The sequence below is a fragment of the Poecile atricapillus genome, chromosome 13 (genome assembly GCF_030490865.1).
Source record: "Poecile atricapillus isolate bPoeAtr1 chromosome 13, bPoeAtr1.hap1, whole genome shotgun sequence".
NCBI lineage: Eukaryota > Metazoa > Chordata > Aves > Passeriformes > Paridae > Poecile > Poecile atricapillus.
In genome coordinates this window covers 16,398,514-16,420,845 of record NC_081261.1, presented here as the reverse complement: position 1 = coordinate 16,420,845, position 22,332 = coordinate 16,398,514, and the positions used below count along the sequence as shown (strand labels likewise).

Here is a 22,332-nt window from a genome sequence, read left to right as displayed (position 1 = left end):
ATGTTTTCCTCAGCCCGTGCCGGACCCCCGCAGGGAGAGGGTGGGAGGATTGTCTTGGCCAGGGAGCTCCGGTCACGATGTGTCAATGCTCTCCCACCCGCTGTCCCCGAGTGCAGAGAGGGGAGACCACGGAAAGCAAACCAGAGCGGGGCTGGAGAAGGGAGAGTGGATTCCTGATGGTGGTGATGGGGAAGGGTGATGGATTCCCAGCTGGGATCTCCCCATCCTCCAGGACCGGGCAATAGTGACCAGAGCCCTGCAGTGATGGACAGGGGCAGCTGGATCTTCTTGGGACCCCATCACGTCCTCAGTCATGACCCACAGCCATGTCACCCTCCACTCAAAGGCCTGGGAGACCAAAGGATGGGGGTGCCACCAGAGCAGGCCTGGGGGAAACGAGACTGGGGGTGCCCCGAGAGCATCCCCACTGCTGGAGCCAAGGCAGGGGCTGAACCATCCCCTGTCAGCAGCAACATCTGTGCCTCCCTTTTCCCACCAGAATAAATACCACTCATTCAGAAGAAACCATTTTATTATTTTTTTTTCCCAAAGAAAAAAGCAATATAAATATTAGAGTATAAAACTTGCGTGTAACACATCGACATTGGTCTATATGGGTATAAGAAGGATATAAGCATATATATAATATATAAGTATAATTCAATATTAGACACATTGAAAGGGCAAACGTGTTTCATTTCACGTACACTCGGAGCACAGACCACATGGAAAGAAGATACGGAGAAAATTGAAAATACTGATGTCCACAAGTTAGTCACCGCGATTAAAAATAACACGCCACTAAATACACGACACTCACTAGGCTACCTCAGATTGCAGATTAAAAAGAAAATATAAAGACTACGATTCAGCTACAGCGTTTCTAGAGGGGGGGTAGGTGGCAGCTGCAGGGGACAGGGTGGGAACCGCTCCCAGTGCAGCCAGCGCCGGAGGTGGCTGGATCCGGATGAAACACGGAGGATGCTCCTGCTGCCCTGGGTTTGGGGAGGGGGCAGGGCTGGGGAGAGCCTGGCTGAAAGAGCTGGATCTGGTCGGGTGAGTTAAGTGTTAGTGATTAAAAAAGGAAAAAAACAAGATACACACTCCCCTGGGAAACTCGGTGTGGCCCTTTCCTGGCCACCCCACAGCTCCTCTCCTGGCTCTGGCTACACAAAGCCCCCACCTGCCTTCCCCGGGGGCTCAGAGCTGCTCTGCTATGGGAAGCTGGCCTGGTGCTTTGGTGATGGGCACATGGAGAAACTCTACTCCTCATCCTTCAATTCTGCTCTCAGGGTACAAAGCCCAGAGCCAGCGGGAGCGTCGCCTCCTCCGGGCTGGCCCCGCGTGGTCCCACATGACACTCCCCCGATAATCGCCCCCCATTTTGCAGCGTCACCCCCTGCTCTTGGGTCCCTCGTCTGGACCTGGTCCCCAAACGCCACCAAAACAACCATCACTTACTCAGTCACCAACTCTGCGCCAAAGCCATGCACCGGCAGCCCCGCGGATCCCCAGGAACCGCCTCGTAGAACCCCCCGACCACCCCAAACCACCTTTGGGGCCCCAACTAGAAGCAATAATGAGTTTCCCCCACCCCGCCTGAGCCATCCCACCCCCTCCCACCCCTTCCCCAGGGCAGGCCCGGCGCGAGGCTCGGGCTGCCGGCGCGTTCACACCACGCGGGCATGCGAGGACTTCTGCGGGTCCGTGGAGCTACTGCGCTAGTGCAGGTGTGAGGTGAGGGACGTGCATGCAGACACCGTGTGCAGACAGTGAAACGTCGTCCCCGTGTCCCCCTGGGCTGGGGGGGACCTGGCCAGGCCTGGCCGCAGGGGAGCGAGGCTCTCTTAGCCTTAATTCCATAAGAACATCGACTGTACATATAAATATTTACTGCAAAGAAGGTTTGAGATGTGTCTGCTCTTCGGAGACCCCTAGAACCGCCGAGGCAGCTGCCGCACGCCTCGGCGTGCTCCTCGTGGAATTCCCTGCCTCTCACACAGCAGGAGGGCTTTTTCCTTATCAAATTTCAGGCCATTAGTGGTTACACTTTTAAAAAAACGAAAAGAAAAACAAATCAAAACAAAATGTTTAGGATGCAGCTTTGCCATATTCCCTTTGAATCATGCAATATAAACACTTTTTTTTTTCCCCAGATGACAGGTAAGCAGGAACTGAAGCACTCCCTACCAACTTCCAAATTCCAAAATCCATCGCTATCTTTGAGTGGGGGTGAATTTTACGAATGGAAAATTTAAGAGCAAAGAACTGGAGCGTGGGCTCTGAGCTAAGAACTTCCTTTTCCTTTCCAAAAAATAGCTGAAGGGCCATAAATTAAAAGATCCACATTAAAATTATTTACACTGGGCAAAGCCGAGCACAAGCCTTGTGCCTTTCTCGGACTACCTGGGAGAAAATCGGATCCAAAGACATGGCAAAAGACCTTCCTCCCTTGCATATCCTAATACCCGAGGGATTGTATAAAATGTTATTCACAGGGCACTTGTTTGCGTTCGGTTTAGATTCTGGATCGGTTTTCATCATGAGACCCGAGAGCAGCGAGCCCCTGCTCTCGGCTCTGATGATGACGAGATACATTCGCAGCATTTCCTACTTTTGCACCACAAAAAAAATTCACATTCGTCCTCCGGCCTGGGCTGTGGTTTTGGGGGAGTGCTGGAGCCGGCTGCCCTGTAGCTCTAAGGTCTCCTTTTTTCTTCTTCACTACTTCTTCTCCTTCTTCCCGGATTTTTTCTTGTTGCCTCCGGCGGGAGCGGCGTTCTTGGCGTCGCGCTTGCCGGCGGCGTTGGTGAGGGTGGCGTTGCTGCCCGGGATGTAGACGTTCTGCCGGTAATCGGGGACATGCTGCAGGGTGAACTGGGGGCCGTAGCGAGCGCTCAGCCCCATCGTGCCATTGCCGCCTCCCAGGGTGGAGTTACCGTCAGCAGCTTCTGCGGGGAACACCGGGGAAGGGGGAAAAGAGAAGGGCAGGATGTTAAAGCCAGCTGGAGACCCCCACCCCAAGCCCCAGCAGCCCCACAGGGTGTCAAACCCAAACCAACATCACCCTTCAGCTCCCCACAGGGCTGTGAGGGCACAGAACCCCCCCCCCCCCCCAGAACGGCCCATTACAAACATATTGTGCAGCCACACCATTAGCGATGCATTAAAAGAAATCCAATATTTATTTATTTTTCCGCCGCATTTAAAACCCTGCCCGCGGTATTTTTCTGCAGCCAGGTTTATTCAGGGAGCAGCACACAGGAGATGAGAAAGAAAACCCCTCCCCTGCAATACCGCAAAATGGCTCTAGGAAGCCGAGCGCCAAGGAAATCAATGCCAGAGCGTGTCTGATGGTCCAGATCAGGGGGAGGGGAAGGCGAATTCATTCCTGTCGCTGTGCACAGCTCCAGCACGGAGCGAGGAGTGGGGAGGGGCACAGGGCACCCCCGGGATGCTGGAGAGCAGATGGAGATGGGGGAGAAGTGAGCACGGGGGGATGGCAGGGCTCAAGCGATGCTGTTGCCATGAGCTGCTGCACGCTCTGCTCCAGCGCAGCTGCCTGTGCACGGCTCAGGGTGCGATCCTTGCACAGCCCTGCTCAGAAATGGTTTGCTGAAACTCAGCCTTTGTAGGAGAGACCGTGGCTCCCATCTCAGCCCTTTAACTGCCTCATGCTCATGGCTGGGGCCAGGCTGTCCTGGAGGATGGGGAAGCCCAGCAAGGGCACCCAAAGGTCCCAAAGCAGAGCCCAGAGTGCTGCTCCCTCCTTTTCCAGGCACAGAGATTGTGGGAACAAAGAAAAACAATGAGCAGAGGTGGTGGGCTGGGTCCCCTCGCGTCTCTCGTCGCTCCAGACCAGCTCTGTGCACGCCTCTGCTCTGCCTTTGCTTTTTCCTAAGCAGATGGAGGTGCCTAAGGCAGCAGGACAAAAAGCTGGACCACATCCCACCATCCCCCTGAAATATGGCTGCGTGCACATTCCCTTTGCAGGGGTCAGAAGGATGGAGCAACTGCAGCTTGAAAAGTTGCAGCTGCTCTGTTGGAGAGAGCAGGGAGGGAAAAACAGCGAGGCTGAAAACAGGCAGGATATTGTGCACTGGGGCAGGGGCTGTGGTGCACAAACACAGCGACCCAGCATGGGGAAATGCCTTTCACTTCCTGCTCTGGAAGCATTCACTGCAGGAGAACTCATCCAGAGTCCCCATGAAATGGGTTCCAAACCCAGCAGGGCTCGGAGGACCTTATGCTGGGGAGATGTGTCTGTAATTAGTGATATTTATTGCTAATCTTCCTTTGCCTCAGCAGCAGCTCACTTCATTAGCAACCAACTCACATACCCATGGAGGTGTTAGAAATGGGATGGGATGACTGGAGATGTGCAGGGACCATCTCACAGCTGGACTACAGCCTCCAGCCAAGGGAGAATTGCTTTTTCTGGACTGTCCCAGCTGGAATCAGCCCAGTGAGAGGCTGGGTGGACTAGGGCACCTTCCCTTCCCTGGATATTGCTGCCCAGTGACCCTCTGGGGCCATCCCAGGGCTCTGAGCAGTGAAGAGCTGAGGGTGGCAGCACCACCCAAGTCCCCATGAATTAATCTGCAGTCTCAGCACAGCTTCCACCAGGGAGAAAAAGGCGCTGGTGAAGTTCCCAGCCTGCCAGTCGGCCCTGGGCAAGGGTGACCGGCTGTTTCTAGGTAACACTGGCATTAAGGCTGAAAAGAAGAGAGAGAACAGGAACAATAGAGGGTTATAAATGGGCACCGAGGTGCTCTTGCCAAGCAAAGCACTTGAGCTGGAAAGGTCACGCTCAGCCTCTACCAGCAGCCTGTCATTATCCCAAATGGTCCTGAGGAGGAAAACAAGGATTTGGGCTTTGGTAAAAATAACCAGAGAGTGGCTCCATCGCCCCCGTGGGCAGAGGGGAGGCCGAGGGCAGCTCCAGAGCAGGTGTTGCTGCAGCTGCTGGTGGGGCTTTCAGGGCACCCAATATAGCGTGTCTGCCCTGCCTGGGGGGACAGGGACCCCCCTCTCCGTCTGCTCCCCCACCGTCCCATGGCACCTCTCTAAATTCTCGCTGGGAGCCAGAGTATTTTAAGGACAGGATGTCTGTCCTTGAGTGTCTGGTGTCCTGGAGCATCTGTGCTCCTCAGGCTGCCCTAGCAGCTGCCTCTGCCCATTCAGATCGCTCAAAACACTGGTTTTGCATATTGTTCCTGGTTGCAAGGCTGGAAGATCCACAGGAAGGATGGATGGGAAGGGAGACAGAACCCTACAGCAAGGTCACAGCCCTGGGGGAAAAACCAGGTCCCCAGATACTCTGACTTGTGAGGGTGATTTAACCATTGGGAAAGGGATTTAATCCTGGAAGGACTGGATGGTGGAGGCTTGGCCTGGCACAGCCAGCTCTGCCTCCTGCTGAAGCCAAGGAAAACCCCAGGGTAAGGGATCCAAGGCTTCACCTGTGTCACTGTGTCCCACCTGTCACCCCAGGGCTCCAACAGAGCTCAGGGGGTGGCAGTGAAAGATAAGGATTATTTAAAAGGCCAGGAAATCACACTCAGGGATGGGTAGCACAAAGCTTCATGGGAAATTAGTGCTGCCCCTAATCAAAGGCTGCTCCAATCAACACTATTGGCTTAAAGATAGTGCAGAAATGAGGGACAGAGAGCGAGGGTGACACGAAAAAGCTGTGCTGGAGGAAAAAACTTGTGCTGTGTCCCCATTCAACACATCCAGCACAGAAAGAGCCTGCAAAGGATGGATAAGGGAAAGCCATTGTCTGTAGGAGGAATTTGATTTACATCAACCCCCTGGGCGGACCGGAGCCGTGGGAGAGGTTAGGACTGTGTGAGACTTGGGGATTGGGGGAGATTTGCTGCAGTAGGGCCCGGGGCTCCGTGAAAGTCGGTGCTTAACCTGGAAGGGACCCGCTTAGCTCTGATCCTGGGGATTGCTGGAGCAGCAGCCAGAAAAACAGCTTTATTTACCAGCAAGGAAACCGGATCTGGAGACACTGGGTGATGATAACCACATGCAACCCCAAGGGCTGTTTTTCCACCGTCGTTTTTCAGAGCAAAGACACATTTTCACATTGTTTCTTTCTCTTGAGTGTAAACAACTCCCTTGCCCCAGACCTTCGTCCCCTCCCCAGCCACGGCAGCTGTCTCCTGGTGTCTGTGAAGCAGCGAAGTTCAGCTGCAGCAGCTTTCCAAGAAAGCAACACCAAAGCCATTCCTCCTCCCTCAGATTCCTTCCCTCCCAACAGCTCAAAGGAAACATCCTAAACATTTTGCACAGGGTTTTATGGCTGTGCTTCTATTTTTATATCAAGGGGGGGAAAGACTTGGAGGTATTTATAAATAAAGGCTCTATGAAAACCAGGCTCTTTATCCATAGCATTGCACAGAATGATAATCGTCCTTGTTTTATGCAGAGCCACGGAGACAGTGGGTGTGTGGGAACATCCCTCCCTGCCCAAGGCTTCTGCACAGCCATAAACCAGAACAAACCAACCCAAAATGACCCCAAACCACCCTCCTGTGAATACAACTGCAAGGAGGCAGCAGCAGCCAGTGGGGGAAACCTTGGTGAGTTCCAGCAGAGGGACTCGGGAGCTCCTCTGCACACAAGGTTTGTTGGGAATACTGAGTCAGGCATTTGCTGTTTCCCTGGTCTTGCCTCTAGCCAGACACAAACTTCCAGCCTTCCTTCCTCCTCACCTTCCAGCAAGTTTAATTTCCTGTGACTTTCTGGAACCAAGGAGTTTATAGAACATCACCTCCAGACTGGCTCTGTCATGTAGCACAAGCACAGCGCAGGCAGACCGTGTTGTTTCAGTACAAAGCAAACAGAGTTTGGGTGGAAGAGGTGTCCCTGTCTGCAGGAACCAGATCTCCTCTGCCTGGATCCCTCCTGACCCCTTTCTCTGCAGGGACATCAGTGATTTTCCACTAGCTTTGGGATCTGTTGAAGCAGAACTTTTGCAGCCAGCCCAGCTAACCCAGATAAATCAGTCCCACAGCATCTTATCTACCAGCATGAACCCGAGACGGCCCCGAGAGCAGGAGTCAGGGTTTTCCCAGGAGTGATGGACACCAACCATTGGCTGAAGCCAGGATCATGGCTTGGAGCATCTCCGTGTCAAACTGGTTGTTGGGCCAGGCTCCAGCTTCCTCTCCATTCTGGGAGCTGTGGGAAAAGAAAACAAACAGAAAGTTACTCCAGTTCAGCCAGGAGGAGTGGGCTGGACCAGTGCTGGCTCTAAGTCCTTCTACTAAACAGCACTCAGGAGACAAGACCATTTCAGAGGTGTCCATCCCTCACCAGGCTCCTGAAGAATAACCACCAAAAGCACTTGGGGGCTCAGTGGTGTTTCCAGCAACACCTTCCCAACTCCAGCTGCCCTCAGAGGCTGCAGCCAAGCATCTCCTCTCCTCCAAATCCCACCCACATGGAATCACAGAATGGTTTCGGTCAGAAGAGAACTTGAAAATCATCTATTTCCAACCCCCTGCCACAGGACATAACATAATCCATTGTCAAAATTACAGTTTAATATCACAAAAACTGCAGTGCTAAAGCCCCAGAGGTGCAGAGATATGCACCAGCTCCTCTGTCATTCTGCAGTGGATGCACCTTTCAAGCTCTTTCAGGTAACAGCTCCATTCTGCAGCTTCATTCATGTGATGGAGGGTGAGAAAACCCTGTGGTGTGGTGAGATTTGGGATCATCATGGAGCAGCTGCCTGGCACCACGGAATTTGCTCTGAAAAGAGTCTGAGATCAGTCCTGGGGAGGCTGGAGCAGCAGGGAGAGGAGAGCAGGGAGCGTCTGGGCATCTGCCTCAGTTCCCCTTGGCTGGGGAACTGAACTGGGGGTGCTGAACACCACAGATCCGCCTGGGAAAGCTCAGGGGATGCTGTCAGGCTTTGGCTGAGGAGGTTTTGTGGCCGAGGCTACAATCAGCACTCTGTGTGCAGCCTAACAAGCCCGGCTTTCATGTCTGCCAGGTGTCAGCTGTGCTCAGCCACTGCTCACTGCTCAGGGCTGTGCTCCCAGAGCCCCTCCAGAGCCTCCACAACTTCCTAAACATCTCACCAGCTTCCTGGGGTCCCCTCTGCTCTGTCCCTAAATGACCCCACTGCTCAGATCACTGCTGTCTCCTCTCCCAGTCACTGACCACCCCCAGCCCTTTCCATCCACTGGAATGCCAGGATTTAGCCCTTGGCCATGTGCTGGCTCCCTTGGGATGAAGGCTGCCCTGCTCTTGCAGCTGGGAGCCCTCCTGAAGTGAGATAGGAGAGGGTGGGGGGTTGGGAAGCCCTTCCCATGAAGAGACCTTACCCCATTTCCCAGGAAAGTGTTCAATCCACCAGGCTACAAGGCATGGAGCTGGCATCCTCCACCACCCTTAAAACCAAGAGCTGCCAGACCCCAACACTCTGCTCAGACCCCAAAACCCTCCTCAGATCCCAACACCCTGCTCAGACCCCAAAACCCTGCTCAGACCGCAAAACCCTGCTCAGACCCCAACACCCTGCTCAGACCCCAACACTCTGCTCAGACCCCAAAACCCTGCTCAGATCCCAAAACCCTGCTCAGATCCCAACACCCTGCTCAGACCCCAAAACCCTGCTCAGACCCCAACACTCTGCTCAGACCCCAACATTCTGCTCAGACCCCAAAACCCTGCTCAGACCCCAAAACCCTGCTCAGACCCCAAAACCCTGCTCAGACCCCAAAACCCTGCTCAGACCCCAATGTCCTCCTCAGACCCTGAAGCCCAGCTGAGATCTCAACCTCCTGCTGAGACACCAGGTTCCTGCTCAGCCCCTGAGCTCCTGAAGCAGGTGACATGCCCAGCCCGGGGCTGTCCCACTGGTGGCCCCAAGCTGAGCACTCAGCACCCTGCACCCTGCAAATCCCCCTGCCCCAGTGCCCCCTGCACCCTCACACACAGAACATGCTCGATATGGACATTTTGGAATTGGGATGGACCCACAGGCGCCTTCCTGAAGGTTGTACCTGCCACAGTGACCTCGGGGCTGCATCAAAGCTCTGCAAGGAGAGAAGCCTTGAATGCACTGGAGCTTTCCCCCATCCCTCTGAAATCCTTTCTTATGCACAGGGTGCTCAGAGAAGCTGTGGCTGCCCCTGGATCCCTGGAAGTGCCCAAGGCCAGGCTTGGAGCAGCCTGGGATAGTCCAAGGTGTCCATGCCCATTGCAAGGGGTGGGATAGGATGCTCTGGGAGGTCCTTTCCAACCCCAACCATGCTGGAATTGTGAATATACGTTCAAACCCCCTCTGAATCACAACATCTGACTGTAAGGATGCTGTGTGGGCACCCCCAGGTGCTCTGCAGAAAATCTGCTCTTATTAACTCAGTCAAAGATGTTCAGGACCTGAGCCAGGACCACAGGACCATCCCTCCCCTTCTGCATCCCCGATCCATGCCCAGCCGGGCACAGGGTGCTGCTCTCACTCCAGTTAATCTTTAGAGGATGCAAATAACCACTAATGGAGCAGAAGCTGCCCCGGCACGACCCTGCCGGCAGCATCCTGAAATACCTGCTGCCTGCCGCCTCCCGGGGCATCCTGGCACTGTTTCTGTGCCCTCCTGCGCCCCGTGGCTGGTGGCACGGTTTCAAGAAAGGTCAGAAAAAGGTCAGAAAAGGCGTGCTCGCCTCCCAAATTGATTTGTCCATGATGGTTGTGCCGAGACTCCTCAGGCACGGGTCCCCTGCTCGGTGCCGTGCCAGGACAAGGTGGGGACAGCCCTGGGGCTGCAGTGACCTGTTAATGTCACAAACAGGGCTGGGAATAGAGCCCCGGGCTAGATCCAATAAAGGACTTAGGAACCTGAACTCCGTTGCAAACCACAACCCATTCAGCCACCCGTTAACCCCAGCAGCTCCTGCCCCACCCCCGGCTGCAAGATGAGGTTCCCAGGTTTTTCAGGGCTTGGGGAAAGCTGCTCAGAAACATCCCTGAGCCTCCCGGCCGCTGATCCTGGCTCTGGGAGCTGCCCAAACATGATGGTGGTACCCAGAGATGGGGGGAGGGAAAGCACAAAAAAGTGTCAAATATATTTTGGGTGTTTTTTTTCAATTGTAATGTTCCGGTGGTTTGAGCTCCGTTTTGAAATCAGAGGCTCCGGTTCAACTCCCTCTTTGATGTGGCAGTGCCAGCATCACATTTTCCACCTCCCAAACGACTCTTGCCTCCTCTCCCACCCCTCCTTTAGGCTTCCCTGTACAGAAATTCCTCCTGCCTCCCGTCAAGCCCTTTTGTGTCCTAGGGCAGTGGGAAAGGCTCACCCTGTGCTCAGGAAATTCACCTGCACCAGAATTCCTGACCCCATCCCAACAGCCCTCGGCCCCAGGGCTGCTTGAGGGCACAAACAGGAGAGCTGGCAGCACTGGGCACCAGACTCGGCCAGGAATGGGTTGGGAAGGGAGGGATGAAGGGTCTGGGCAGTGCCTGCTGCCTGGGAGGGGTCTGAGTGGCACAGTCCAACCCTCCCAGGGGAGTGGCTGTACCGAGAAACGCGGGTCTTGCTCAGGTTGAGCTCTTGGTTTAGAGTGGTGTGGCCCAGGGAAGGAAGATCGTGCATCAGCAGCCAGCTCAGGATGGGCAGCATTCCACATTCCTTTTTTCCAAATTCCCTTTGCCTTTCTTGTGGTCTTAGTGAGGGATGAACACAGGAGCCCCACCAGCTGGGGGACACCCAGAGCCCTACATCCCCTTCATTCCCTGTGAGATCACAAAATCAGACTGGAAGAGGGGCACAAATCATAGAACCCTACAATGGGTTGGGTTGGAAGGGTCCTTCAGGATCCTGCAGTGCTCCCAGCTCCCACACTTCCGAGTGGAAGGTGCTCTCAGCCTCTCCCACCCTGCCTGGGGCTCCAGATCATTTTGGTGGCTCTCACATGGCCCTGCCTTTGTTGCAGTGAGGAGCTCAAAATTTGGCACAGTGGTCCAAGTGTGGATCTGTGAGTGCCACAGGGGAATTGAGGGCAACTTTTGTCCTGCTGGCTCCAACCTGACCAGTGAAACCAGTCTCCATCACAGCAAAGGTGTGCTGGTGATTCATGTTCAACCTGACACCCCCATGTCGTTTTTTTACACCCTTACTGCACCCAGTGCTCCTGAATTTTGCACAAAGAGCCCCAAAGCTGTGTGCCTGCTCATGACGCCACGTAGAAAAGCTATTTTAGAAATGCCTTAGCATTGCAAAAAAAAAAAAAAAAAAGGTATTGAACTCACTTCTCTAAGCAGGAAATTCAAGTGTCTCAATTACTGGCAGCGCAATCATCCAGAATTCAGAGGCACAGAAAAAAAACCCAAGGGCTGTAATCTAAAAACATCCAAAAATAACTTCTGACAGTGGAGAATGCACACAGATGATGGCCAGACCTGGCTGCCTTCCATGGCTATAGGATGGGGCTGTGAGTCACAGCTGTGAATCACTGACTCAACAATGAGCAGCCTTCCCTGCCCTGCTGCCCCTGCCCCGGGTGGGCACAGCCCAGAGCCCCACTTACCACAGCTCCCCACTCATCCACAGCTCTGGATGCTGCTGCAGGGAACCTGGCCAGAATGGGAGGGCTGGTTCCTATGGAAATATTCCAAGGACTTGCTGGTTTTAATACAAATGCTGTTGATTCAATAGGGTGTTTTTCTAAAAACCCATCCCCCACTGGATAGATTTTTTTTTTTTCCTCCTCTGTGTTCAGTTCTACTCCACACTTCAAAGCCCAGAAAAGGGCTGGCTTTCATTTTCAGGAATGCTTCCAGCGTAGCTAGAACTGGAGAGAAGGAATCAAAGGCACATTTGAGACAAACCCAGGGGTGCAGCATCTTCAGGGGCTCAGGGTGTGCTGGACATGGAGCAGAGGCTGTGTCAGGAGAGGCAGCTACAGCCTGTGCACGACCTGGAGCTGCCCTCAATAAACCTGGCTGCGTGGAAACCATGGAATAACCAGACAAAAGGCTTTTCTGGCAGCTCTGCCACAGCCCCACAACATCCACCTCCATCCCAGCACTGCCCCATTACCGAGAGCTTCCACAAGCACCCACACCAGGGGGGCACTTGGGTGCTTTGCTCATCAGCTAATTTGCAGCACCCTCAGCCATCAGGTCCCTTTTTATCTTCCACTTCCAGCACAAAATTATTCCACTTCGAGCACAGAATTATTCATTTCCTTGAGGGGTTGCCATGGAGCTCATCACTATGGCAGCCAAAGGCTTCGCAAACATTTATTTGCACAATCGCCCGATGGATTCCTGAAAAATTGTTTTCCTTTCTGTGCAGCTGGAAACACGAGTCACAGCAGCGCCACAACAAACCGGGAAAGTTTATTCGTGCCAGAGCAGTGCTGTCAGAGCCCCAGGGGATGGAGAGGGCAGCTCCGTGCCCCAAGGACGAGACCTCGGTGCTCTGAGGCGCCTGGCAGGGCTGTGGGCACTGTTTGGATCAGGGATTTTCCTGGAACACCCTCAGCATCCTCACTCCTCGCTTTTCTGGGGCTTTCTGGCACCGTCCTCTCCCAGCCGGGACCTCTCCCAACCCCTGGTCCCGGCTGCCCCCACTCTGGGCAAGGGGATGTGACTGGGATTTACTTCTCTATGACTGGAATTTATTTCTCTTCCCGGCCTCTTCTTTGCACGCCAGCCCGGGATGCTGCTCCTGCTTTCCCTGGGGCAGCAGCCAGCCCTCCCGTCCCCAGCCAGCCCCCGGAGCCAGGGCTAGCCTCAAGCCCGTTCCTCCCTCCCCATCGCCGAGCAGCCCCTGCCGAAGCCCCCCTGCTCTTCTCTTTCCTCTCTCCCAGCTTCCTCCCCATCCCCCGCCGCCTCCCACACACGGCTCCAGCACTAAAATCCCATCCTGAGCATTCCCAGGCTGGCAAAGTGACAAGAGAGAGGGAGCAGATCCGTCCCTGCCGGCGCTGAGCTGTGCTGGAGGCGTGCGGGGACACAGCCCCGAGCCTGGGGACACAGCCCAGGGACAGCATCCCGCAGCCCACCGCCCTCCGAAAAAATGGGATCAGCTCCAGGGCTGCCACGATTTCCTGCCCTCCCTTCCCGGACAGAGGATCTGCCGGCCCTGCCCCCGCGTTCCCTGGCTCCGCGCATTCCCGGCCGCTCCTGGAGCGCAATTCCAAGGCCTGCAGGGAGCCTGGATGGAGCCCAGCCTTAGGATCGTGACTTTGCAAAGATGCAATTGAAAATGTTAGCGAGGAAGCGTGAGCAGGGGCGGGGGAGATTTCCAGCTGTCATAAATCCATATTGTGATATTGGTTTCGCAAGTATTAAGATGAATGTTATATGTTATACCCTTTTGCTATGTCTTTTTCTCCTGCTAGCAAGTTTTAGGCATAGGTCAAGAAGAATTTTTGGATGTTAGGACAATGTCCTGTCTGTGCAAAGATAACCTCCAGGAAACAGGTGATGGGCCCCAGGCTGCTGTCAACACTGACCACCTGCAGAAGAAGGAACCCCAGCCCAAATAAAAATGTGATAAAGAGAAATAAAATCGTTAAGATGCATGCTCTAAAAAAGGCAGATTCAGGGCTTAGCCATGCAAAATACTTCTTAGGAAAGTATGAATATGCACTAACACCCCACAGCAGAATGGGATAAAAGGAGTGTTCCAAAGATATCAGGTGTGTTCCTGGCAGCACACCAGGGCACCTACCTGGCCGTTTTAACCTTTTGTTTTATTATCTTTGTCTCCTAATTGTCTCTTCGTTCATATTAAACCTTTTATAATTTATTATAAATAAATAAATTAAGTGAAGTGAACCTTGTTTTTCACACAGCCTCCCTGGAGAGCCTTTACTTCCAGCCTGTGGAGCTGCTGAGATGATGCTCTGCTGGATGAAGGCAGAACAAAAACCCACAATGTTCCTAAAAGTGGGGCCAGGACAGTGTCCCCCTTCCCTGGAACTCTTCTAACCCTCCTGAAGGAGACAGAGCCCAGAGCAGGAATTATTTCTCCTGGGTCCCACACATGCCAGGAAGGATATTTTGAGAAATTCTTTGGAAAGGTTGTTGTGTCTATTTTTCAGATCCATCCCTGCAGCCGGCCATGGCACGTGCTCAGCTGCGCAGGAAGCAGATGGAGAGAGAAAAATTAAACTAATACACATAGCACCTGTCAAATTACCCAAAATAGCTTTTCTATACATAAAACTGATGATCAAACTCTTGATGTTCTCGGGGCTGTCCACAATGAGAAACACATCCCATCACCTGCATATTTCCCCTCCTCTGCAGAAGACTTTACAGCTTTTGTCCCACTTGGCAGGATCTGGAGGGTTCAGACTTCAAGGGCCATGACAAATGCAGATGAAGGGATTATCGGCCCAGAATGGTCCATAAGGGAAGGAAATAGTTTAAAAGAGCTATGTGCTGTAGAAAGAAGCCCAAATACTGAATCTGCTGAGATTTGGGCTGTTAAGAGACAAAAGTGTGGCCCCTGCAAGCAGGAGCGCTCGCAGGTGGCAGAGAGGACCAGCCCTGTGGTCTCCTGACTGTGGAAGGGGAGGTGGGGTAGGACAGGACACATCTCTACAAAAACCTTCAGCTTCCAATCCCAGGATCAGATCAGCCCTGCAGGAAGAGGGGGAGGGAGAGGAGTTATCCAGGGACAAGTCCTGCTCCCAGCATCAAAACAGCTCCTGCCTGCCCTAGCAACCCAAATCCACTCCAGAATTGTACCATGAGGCTGCAGCCCATGCCCAGAGCAAAGCCAGGCTCTGAGCAGCCCCACAGTCTTTTGAAATCAGAGTTTTGTCTCCAGGGTTGATAGGAAACCCCAGGAATTAAATCACAGAATTGCAAAGTTGGAAAAGTCCTCTGAGATCATCGGGTCCAGCCCAGCACCAACAATTCCAGCACCCACCCAAGCCCCAGGTGCCACATCTGCACAACTTTTAAATCCCTTCTGGGACAGAGACTCCACTACTGCCCTAGACAGTCTGTTCCAACACCAGACCACTCTTTCAGTGAAGGAATTTTCCCAATATCCAGTCTTAACCTCCCCTGCTGCAACTTGAGGTCTTTTCCTCCTCCTGTCCCTGTTCCCTGGCAGCAGAGCCCGACCCCCCGGCTGTCCCCTCCTGCCAGGGACTTGTGCAGAGCCAGAAGGACCCCCTGAGCCTCCTTTTCTCCAGGCTGAGCCCCTTTCCATCTCCCTCAGCCCCTCCTGGGGCTCCAGCCCCTTCCCAGCTCCGTTCCCTGCCCTGGACACGCTCCAGCCCCTCCAAGCCATGAGGCTCTAAGTGATCCTCAGTCTTTTCTGTTTCACAACCCACTGGGTCAAACCTGACAGATAAAACAGTCTGGCCCTCCCTGGGCTCCTGTGGTTCCCTCCAAGGTGTTTGATGAGCAAAAGCCACACAAACAGACTGGGGATTGGTGTGGGCTTCATCGCTGGACACAAACAACCACCCCAAATACTCCCCAAAACGGCAACTTCTCTCCCAGACTCCCCAGGACGTGGCAGAAATTGGTGATTTGAGCTGTTCAGCCCCAAGGATTTGGCAGGGGGAACACCCCTCCAGAGCAGAGCTCCTTCACTGGCACAACTCCTCCTGCACTCAGAGACTCTCAGCCCACATCAGAGCACAGCAGCTCTGAGGAGAACACTGTCACTTGGATTATGGCTGTTCCTTCAAAGTGATGCCTTCAAATAGATTTCCAGAGGCTGCTGTGATTTTTCAGGCTGCAGGGCTCCACTCACACCTTCCCCAGGCCTTGGGGAGGCTGCTGGGAGCAGCTCCACTCTCCAAATGCTGCAGGAGCTGTGGAGGAATCACTGCCTACTCAATACTGAACAGGCAAACAAATACAACCCAGTCAGAAGGAGCAGGAATTTTAACCCAGAGACTGCTACAGCTTCATAATTCACTGGTAAAACGTGTGGAACCACACCTGGCAAAGCAAATACTACTGCTGGCTTAACCCTGGCCTGCATTTGGGACAGCAATGTGAGGACTGTAATTATTTCCTAAACTTCCCACAGTGGCACTTCCCTCTGCTGCTCCTCTTGCTGCTGTCACTGAGAAGCTGCAGCCTGTCCTGCCTGGCACGTGCCCATTTCCACCTTTTCCATGAAAGAGCAGAAGGCAAATCCATCAGTGTTTATCTGCACAGCCCCACAGGTGCCCTGTGCACGTCCTTTTGGATCCACTACAGCCCGACACAAACTCACAGCGTAAATTCCTGTGCATTTACAGGGCCCACAGACACCCCTGTGGCTCCTGGGTCTGCCATTATTTATTTTTAGGAAGGATGTGGGCAAAGCCTGCAGCTGTGGCCAGCTGTCCTTCTGCTGGCTGCCCACCCCGTGCTGTGTAAGCCCAGCAATGTCTGTGTTTCCCTCTCTGCTCCTCTGGCCCCAGCTGCTCTGGGATGTCCCCTCACATGTGGGGTTGGTGTTCTGGTACAGTCATGCACCTGTTATAGACACATATTATATTACTGGATTTTTGCAAATATTAAAATGAATGTTATATGTAAAGTTAGAAAACTTTGTTGTATTAATATAGTTCCTTCTGTTTCTGTTATTGATGAAACTTAGAAATAGTGGTATAATATATATATATATGTTGAGCTATGGCATAGTATTAAAGCAGAAACTATTTTTGTTTGTATAACCCAAAGACTGAAAAAGATAGTTATAGACCTCCCCTCCATTCTTAGATTATCTTATCCAGATGAGGACAGCAGTGACCAGAGCTCCGGGGGAGGAATTTATTGCATTTCTGTTATCAGGGAATGTGAAACTCGGTGGAGCCAAAAGATTGATTTATTGGGAAGGGGGCAAGTTAAAAACTAAACAAAGAAACATCCAAAACTTAAGAAGAATGTTTGAATCATGCATGAGAATTTATGAATATGTAGTAGGGTTCTGTTTTTAAGGGACAATCCTTTGTTAGTAAGGTGTGCCCTCGGCTGAATGCTGAGACACCCGGCTGTATTTGTATATTTTACTTTATTTTTATCCCCTAATTGTCTTTTTATTAAACTTCTAAATTCTATTAAAAAAATGTGAACCTCGTTTTTCACACACCCCAAAAACACACCTTGGCAACACCTCAACACCTGCATCCTTTGAGCCACAAGAACACCCCTGATAGCTTAAAGGACTATTCTTTATTCCTCTCCCCAGCCCCAGCACACACAGGCAGCCTGTTGATAGTCCTGCAGGCCAAACTCTTGGAAGTTCTTGCATGAAAACAAAACAAAGAATGAAAAAAAAAAATTTAAAAAAAAAATTTAAAAAAACCCTCTTTTCCTTCCTGGCTCTCTCTTGCTGCAGCATCTCCAGTGTCAGCCCCAAGCCCCGGTGCTGTGGGTGGGGGGATGATGCCGGGGCCAGGGGGCAGCTGTGATGCTGTTTGATAAACAAGGGAAGCGAAGTGAACATCACCATTGGCTCTGCTCAGCCGGGGAGGGGAAGCCTGGCTAGCAACAGCTTTGGGGAGCATTAACAAAGAGGGATTTGGGATTGGAGAAAACAAATGGAAGGGGGATGTGTGAAATGGCAACTCTGCATCTTCTCTACGTGCTTTGCTCCTCCCTCCCCTGGAGTTGCCATGGATTCTCACATTGCTTCCCACCTCCTCTTGAGTGCCCTGCCGCTGTCTCTGGGGCGTCTCCTGCCTGGCATCTCCTCCCAGCCTGTCCACACAGCCCAAAATTGTCCTGTCCACACAGCCCAAAATCGTCCTCAGTCCTGCCACGAGAAGCCTCCCAGGCCAGTCTCACCCTCTCATGCCCACCTGTGAGCAACACAGAGCCCTCTCCATCCTCCAGGAAGGAAATCCTGCCTCCAGCCCGGCGTTTTCCTGAACAAATCATCCCGCAGATACCAAAACAAAGAGCATCCAGCTCAGGCAGCACCATGAACACTCAAGACACAACAATTAAAACCAAGCAAAACAACACGATGGCTCTTTTGTGCTCTTTTGTACCGGCCCCAGTCCCTGCACTCTCCTCCCATACACCTCCAGCCTCCTCCCACAGGGAACCCCACGCCGATCCCCCCACAGGGATACCCTGCCATGCTGCTGGATCATTCATTTACTCCACTTTGGCCAATTCATCGCTGTAATCTCCGCTACAGCCACTGATCTGATTTGTCTGGGAATGGCATCTGCTGCTCGGAATCACTCTGGATTCATTTACATTTGCCCAGCAACAGCAAAGCGTGGGTTGTTTTTTTTTTTTTTTAAGAAAAACAAAACACAAACATAATTAAATTAATCATTCTATCCTCCTATTTCTCCCAAACAAGATTAATTCTGTTTTGCTCAGGTCTGCCTCGCTACCACATTTTCAGAGCATATTGTCTGAGCTCCTCTCTCCCGAGCATGTGCACCAGAGCTCTCCCGTGTTTCAGAACAAAGAGCAGATTCCCTTTGTTGTCCTGGAGCAGCAGTGATGTGCCGGATCAAGAGCTGGTCTCTGCCTCACTGAGCTCCCCCTGTTCTGCCCGGTTCCAGGTGCCCAGAGACATGTGGGATTTGTTGTGATGGGCAGGGCTGTGCAGAGAAGGGACAGCGTTGTTTCTTCCCCAGCTCCCATGGAGACAGCAAGGAAGAAATCCCAACATGGGTTTGAGCTTCTTTCTGGCTTAGGGTCAGCACCAGGCTCCCCCCACGATCCATCCAAACCCCTGGCCCAAGCTGCTGTGTCTTTATTGTTATTTAATTTGGGTCAAATAGAGTTAAGAGCACATCTCTTTGTTTGATTTTCAGCTAGAAGGCTGAAGCAGAGCTCTGCAGTTCAGAGAGCTCATGGTGCCACAGAGCCTCACCTGCCAGCAGGAGACACATTTCCAGGGGCTTTAAGAGCAGAGAGAGAGCAGAGAGCCGGGCTCAGGCTGCTGCATTTGCCCCCTCTTTAATGCCTGTACTACCAAGCAGTGCCTGGGGAATTCACACAGCAGGCATCAAAACGCCGGGAAGAGCACGGGAACAGCACAATGGGGAGTGGGCTGCATTCCAGGATGTGCCTGTTTGATCGCCAGGGAGATGTCAGGGCTGGGCACTGAACATACGACAGCACTTTCTATTTCCATCCTTTAATAGGTTTGGGATAAAAACATCCCCCCTTCATTTAACTTAAAACAAGATGAAAGAAACAGGGGGGAAAAAATCTGCAAGAGTTGTTGCAAATGTGGACACAGGCAAGTGGGGAAAACCAGCAGGAATTGAAATCCACTGAGTTTTTCCAGTTATTTTAGCAGCAGCCTGTGCTTGGGCAAAGTCTCTTTCCAAAGTCAGGGCTCAGCCCATGCTGTGGGACCCCCTGTCACAACACGGGGCTCAGAGCAACATGGTCCCGAGGAAGGTGTCCCTACCCATGGCAGGGGGTTGGAACAAAATGAGCTTGAAGGTCCCTTCCAACCCAAACCATTGTGTGATTCAAGAGCAGCTGTTCCAGGGACTGTCCTGGGCACCCAGGTCACAGATCCTCAGCAGTGACATCGTGGCTCCTGCACCAGAGCTCACATGTCACACTCGGTCAGCTCCCCACAAACAGTCTGAGGCTCAATTTCCTCTTGCCCTCTCTGTTCCCACAAGTTGCTGCTATCTCAGGCACTGGGAAGGGGATGGAGCTTGTGAAGAGATCCGGGCAGGGGCTGTCGCTGTCCCATGACCTGAGAAAAGTCCCTGTCACTGAGCTAAGGGGTCTGGACTGCAGCAGCTCTGTGCCTGGAGAGCCCCAGCACGATGCTAGAGAAGAGGGAGGAGAAGAGGCTGCTCTGATGGGGCTCATTTACTGCCTTCCCACAGCAAAACAATTACAGCAGCTGTGGTGCACTTCTGAATTAACAGGGCTTTGTTAATTGTCATTTGAACTAGAGCGGAAATGCTTAGAAAGATTTTCCTTGATTAAAATGTTGTCAGTGATGGGGAACTCAACAGATCCCTGAGAAAACTATTCCAGTTATAGCTTTGTTTTAAGGCCAAGTTTCTCCAAGGCCAGTTTCTACTATGAACACTTTATCTAATTACATCAAACCCTCACTCCATTTCAGCTTTATCAGCTGGAATGGAAAGGTTTAATCACTCCAACAAGTTGGCTATAGCAATCTCTTAATTTTCTGATAAGATAAATTACTGAGCCAGACCCAGGCAAAGAGTCGGGCACAGGCAGCTGCTGCAGATGTTCAATTGCAAGCTCTGACACCAAAATCCAGCACCCACTTCTCCCATGTCACCATTTTAAGCTCCCCAGGAGCTGCCCAAGTGGCCCCCAGGAATGACAAAGCACAGAGATACCGTGCCTGAGCCAGCCAGATGAGGAAGCACATCACCCAAACTCACTCCTGATAGTTCAGAGAGTCTCAGGTCTGCCTCAAAAGATATAATCTTTTCACACAGAAATGATCCTGGAGCCAGTCTCCTCATTCACAGTGACCTCTGGTTGGGGTATTCACAGAGAAAGGCGGAATTCAGTTAAAATTCTTTCTTCCAAGGGAATTCACCCTCTGAAGGGGATCCCTGTCCCTGCTCATGGGCCAGGAGAAAAGATGGGAGAGGCAAAGAACAACATTTTGTTGTCAGTGGTCTTTCACTGTGGACCAAGACAAGCAAACCTTGGTGGGATGGAGGCAAGAGAGCCCCAGTCACGAGCAAGGTGCCCACTTGGCAAGGGCCAAAGCCCCCTTGAGAGCTCCCTGCTCTGCTGCTGGGGCTGCTCTTCTGACCTCACACACACCTCACAGAGAGGTGGTGGAATCTCCCTCACTGGGGATGTTCCAGATCTGTCTGGACACAATCCTGTGCTGTGTGCTCTGGGATGACCCTGCTGAGCAGGGAGGTGGGACCTGGTGAAGCTCTGGGGTTCTGTGAGATGTGCTGTGAGCACACCTCAGGAAACCCTCACAAACCCTGACCCTACCCACAGAGCTCAAGGTCCCACAACTGGTAAAAGGAGCGATTTCCAGTGGCCTCCATGAAGGGAGAGGAGTTGAGATTTTTGACTCAGGAAGGAATTTACATGCTCAGAATCTGTTTTAGCAAAGAAGCCTTTCTCTGTGAAGCCCATTGCCCAGTCTTTTAACCACGTCCTGACTTCACCTGGAGTTCCTTCCAGCTCCTGAGGAGCAGACACCAAACCCAGACAGACACACCACTGCCAAAGGCAGCTGTCACACCCCCACCAAACACAGCCGCCCCAGGAGCAGCCCTAGTTCTGACTCCATCAGTGACAGGGACACCCGCTCCCAGAGCTGCCACTCATGGACTGCCCAGCACTGAAAGTGGCACACCAAGAAAAGAAACCTTCATCCCACACATAAATGAAGAAAGAGTCACTTACCCACTTGTTCCAGGTCTCTGGGTCTGAGAGAAGCGCCAATCTGTGTTAGGCTGAGCTTGCTGCAAAGAAAAAGAAGAGTTTTAATACTTCCATTCTTGCCTTTGAAAATGAAAGCGAGCTGATCCTGGATTATTTCAGTCTGGAATATCAGCATGTTCTGTCCAAGTGAAGCAAATCAATTAGAACAAAGAGAAAGCTCCCCCTCCCCCTTCCTTGAGTATTTCTGAAGCAGCATGAATACCAAAAAGCACGACAAAAACTGTTCAGAGAATAATCTTCCAAAGCAGCTCAGGAAACCAGGCTGTGAAAGAAATGAAGCATGAAATAAACTGATAAGGGCACGAATTCAGCAGGAGCAGTGGTACCACAGTAATGAGCTTGGAGGAGGAAGCGGGGTGTGAGGGGGTGGCAGAGTTAATTGATACTGAGAAAGATGCTTTTAATGCTCTAAGGTAAAATGGTAACAGACCTTCCTAATCTTCTGTCCTTAAAAAGGCCTGCCTGAGATCTTGTTTTCAGGAATTGTATTTGAATGACTTTTCCTAGCTTCTGTGGCCTTGGAGTGCACTACAATATTTTTTCTGTCCACAGAGAAAAGAATAAACTTCTGACAGCAAGAGGAAAAAGCATTATTTGTTTAGGAGACACAATAACCTTCAGACACAGCAGCACACTTTGCAACCTCATTAATAAGCCCCCGTATCGCTCTCTGCCCGTGTTATTTTACAACCAGACAATGAACATTCTGTAAATAAGGAAGGACGTGGAGTAAGCTTGTATATTCCTGTTTGAATCGTGCCTTTGTGGAAAGCACTAAATAGCACAACTGTTTCTGTCAGGAAAACACACACACTTCCCAAAATCATCATCATCTTAATGAACTTCAGAGTGATGACATACTACCTGGAAAGGACAACACTTCCCTCAGCTATTTTAGGAAGGAGCAGCTCGTAGTCCATACATAGTGGAACATCAGTTTTATAGGA

At 52.1% G+C, this 22,332-nt stretch overlaps 1 protein-coding gene across 8 annotated transcripts in view; it reads right to left on the bottom strand.

Moving 5' to 3' along the window:
* Positions 1-514: 514 nt before the first annotated feature.
* The window catches only part of LOC131584202 (protocadherin gamma-A4-like), an 86,882-nt gene continuing 65,064 nt past the window's right edge, over positions 515-22,332 (bottom strand). For all 8 annotated transcript variants that reach the window (XM_058849092.1, XM_058849088.1, XM_058849093.1 and 5 more), the window contains 3 exons: positions 21,347-21,405; positions 7,103-7,191; positions 515-2,951 (listed from right to left, as the gene is read on the bottom strand). In XM_058849092.1, the coding sequence (XP_058705075.1) occupies positions 2,725-2,951; positions 7,103-7,191; positions 21,347-21,405 (375 nt within the window). In that variant the 3' untranslated portion in view covers positions 515-2,724. The remainder of the gene's footprint in view (positions 2,952-7,102; positions 7,192-21,346; positions 21,406-22,332) is intronic.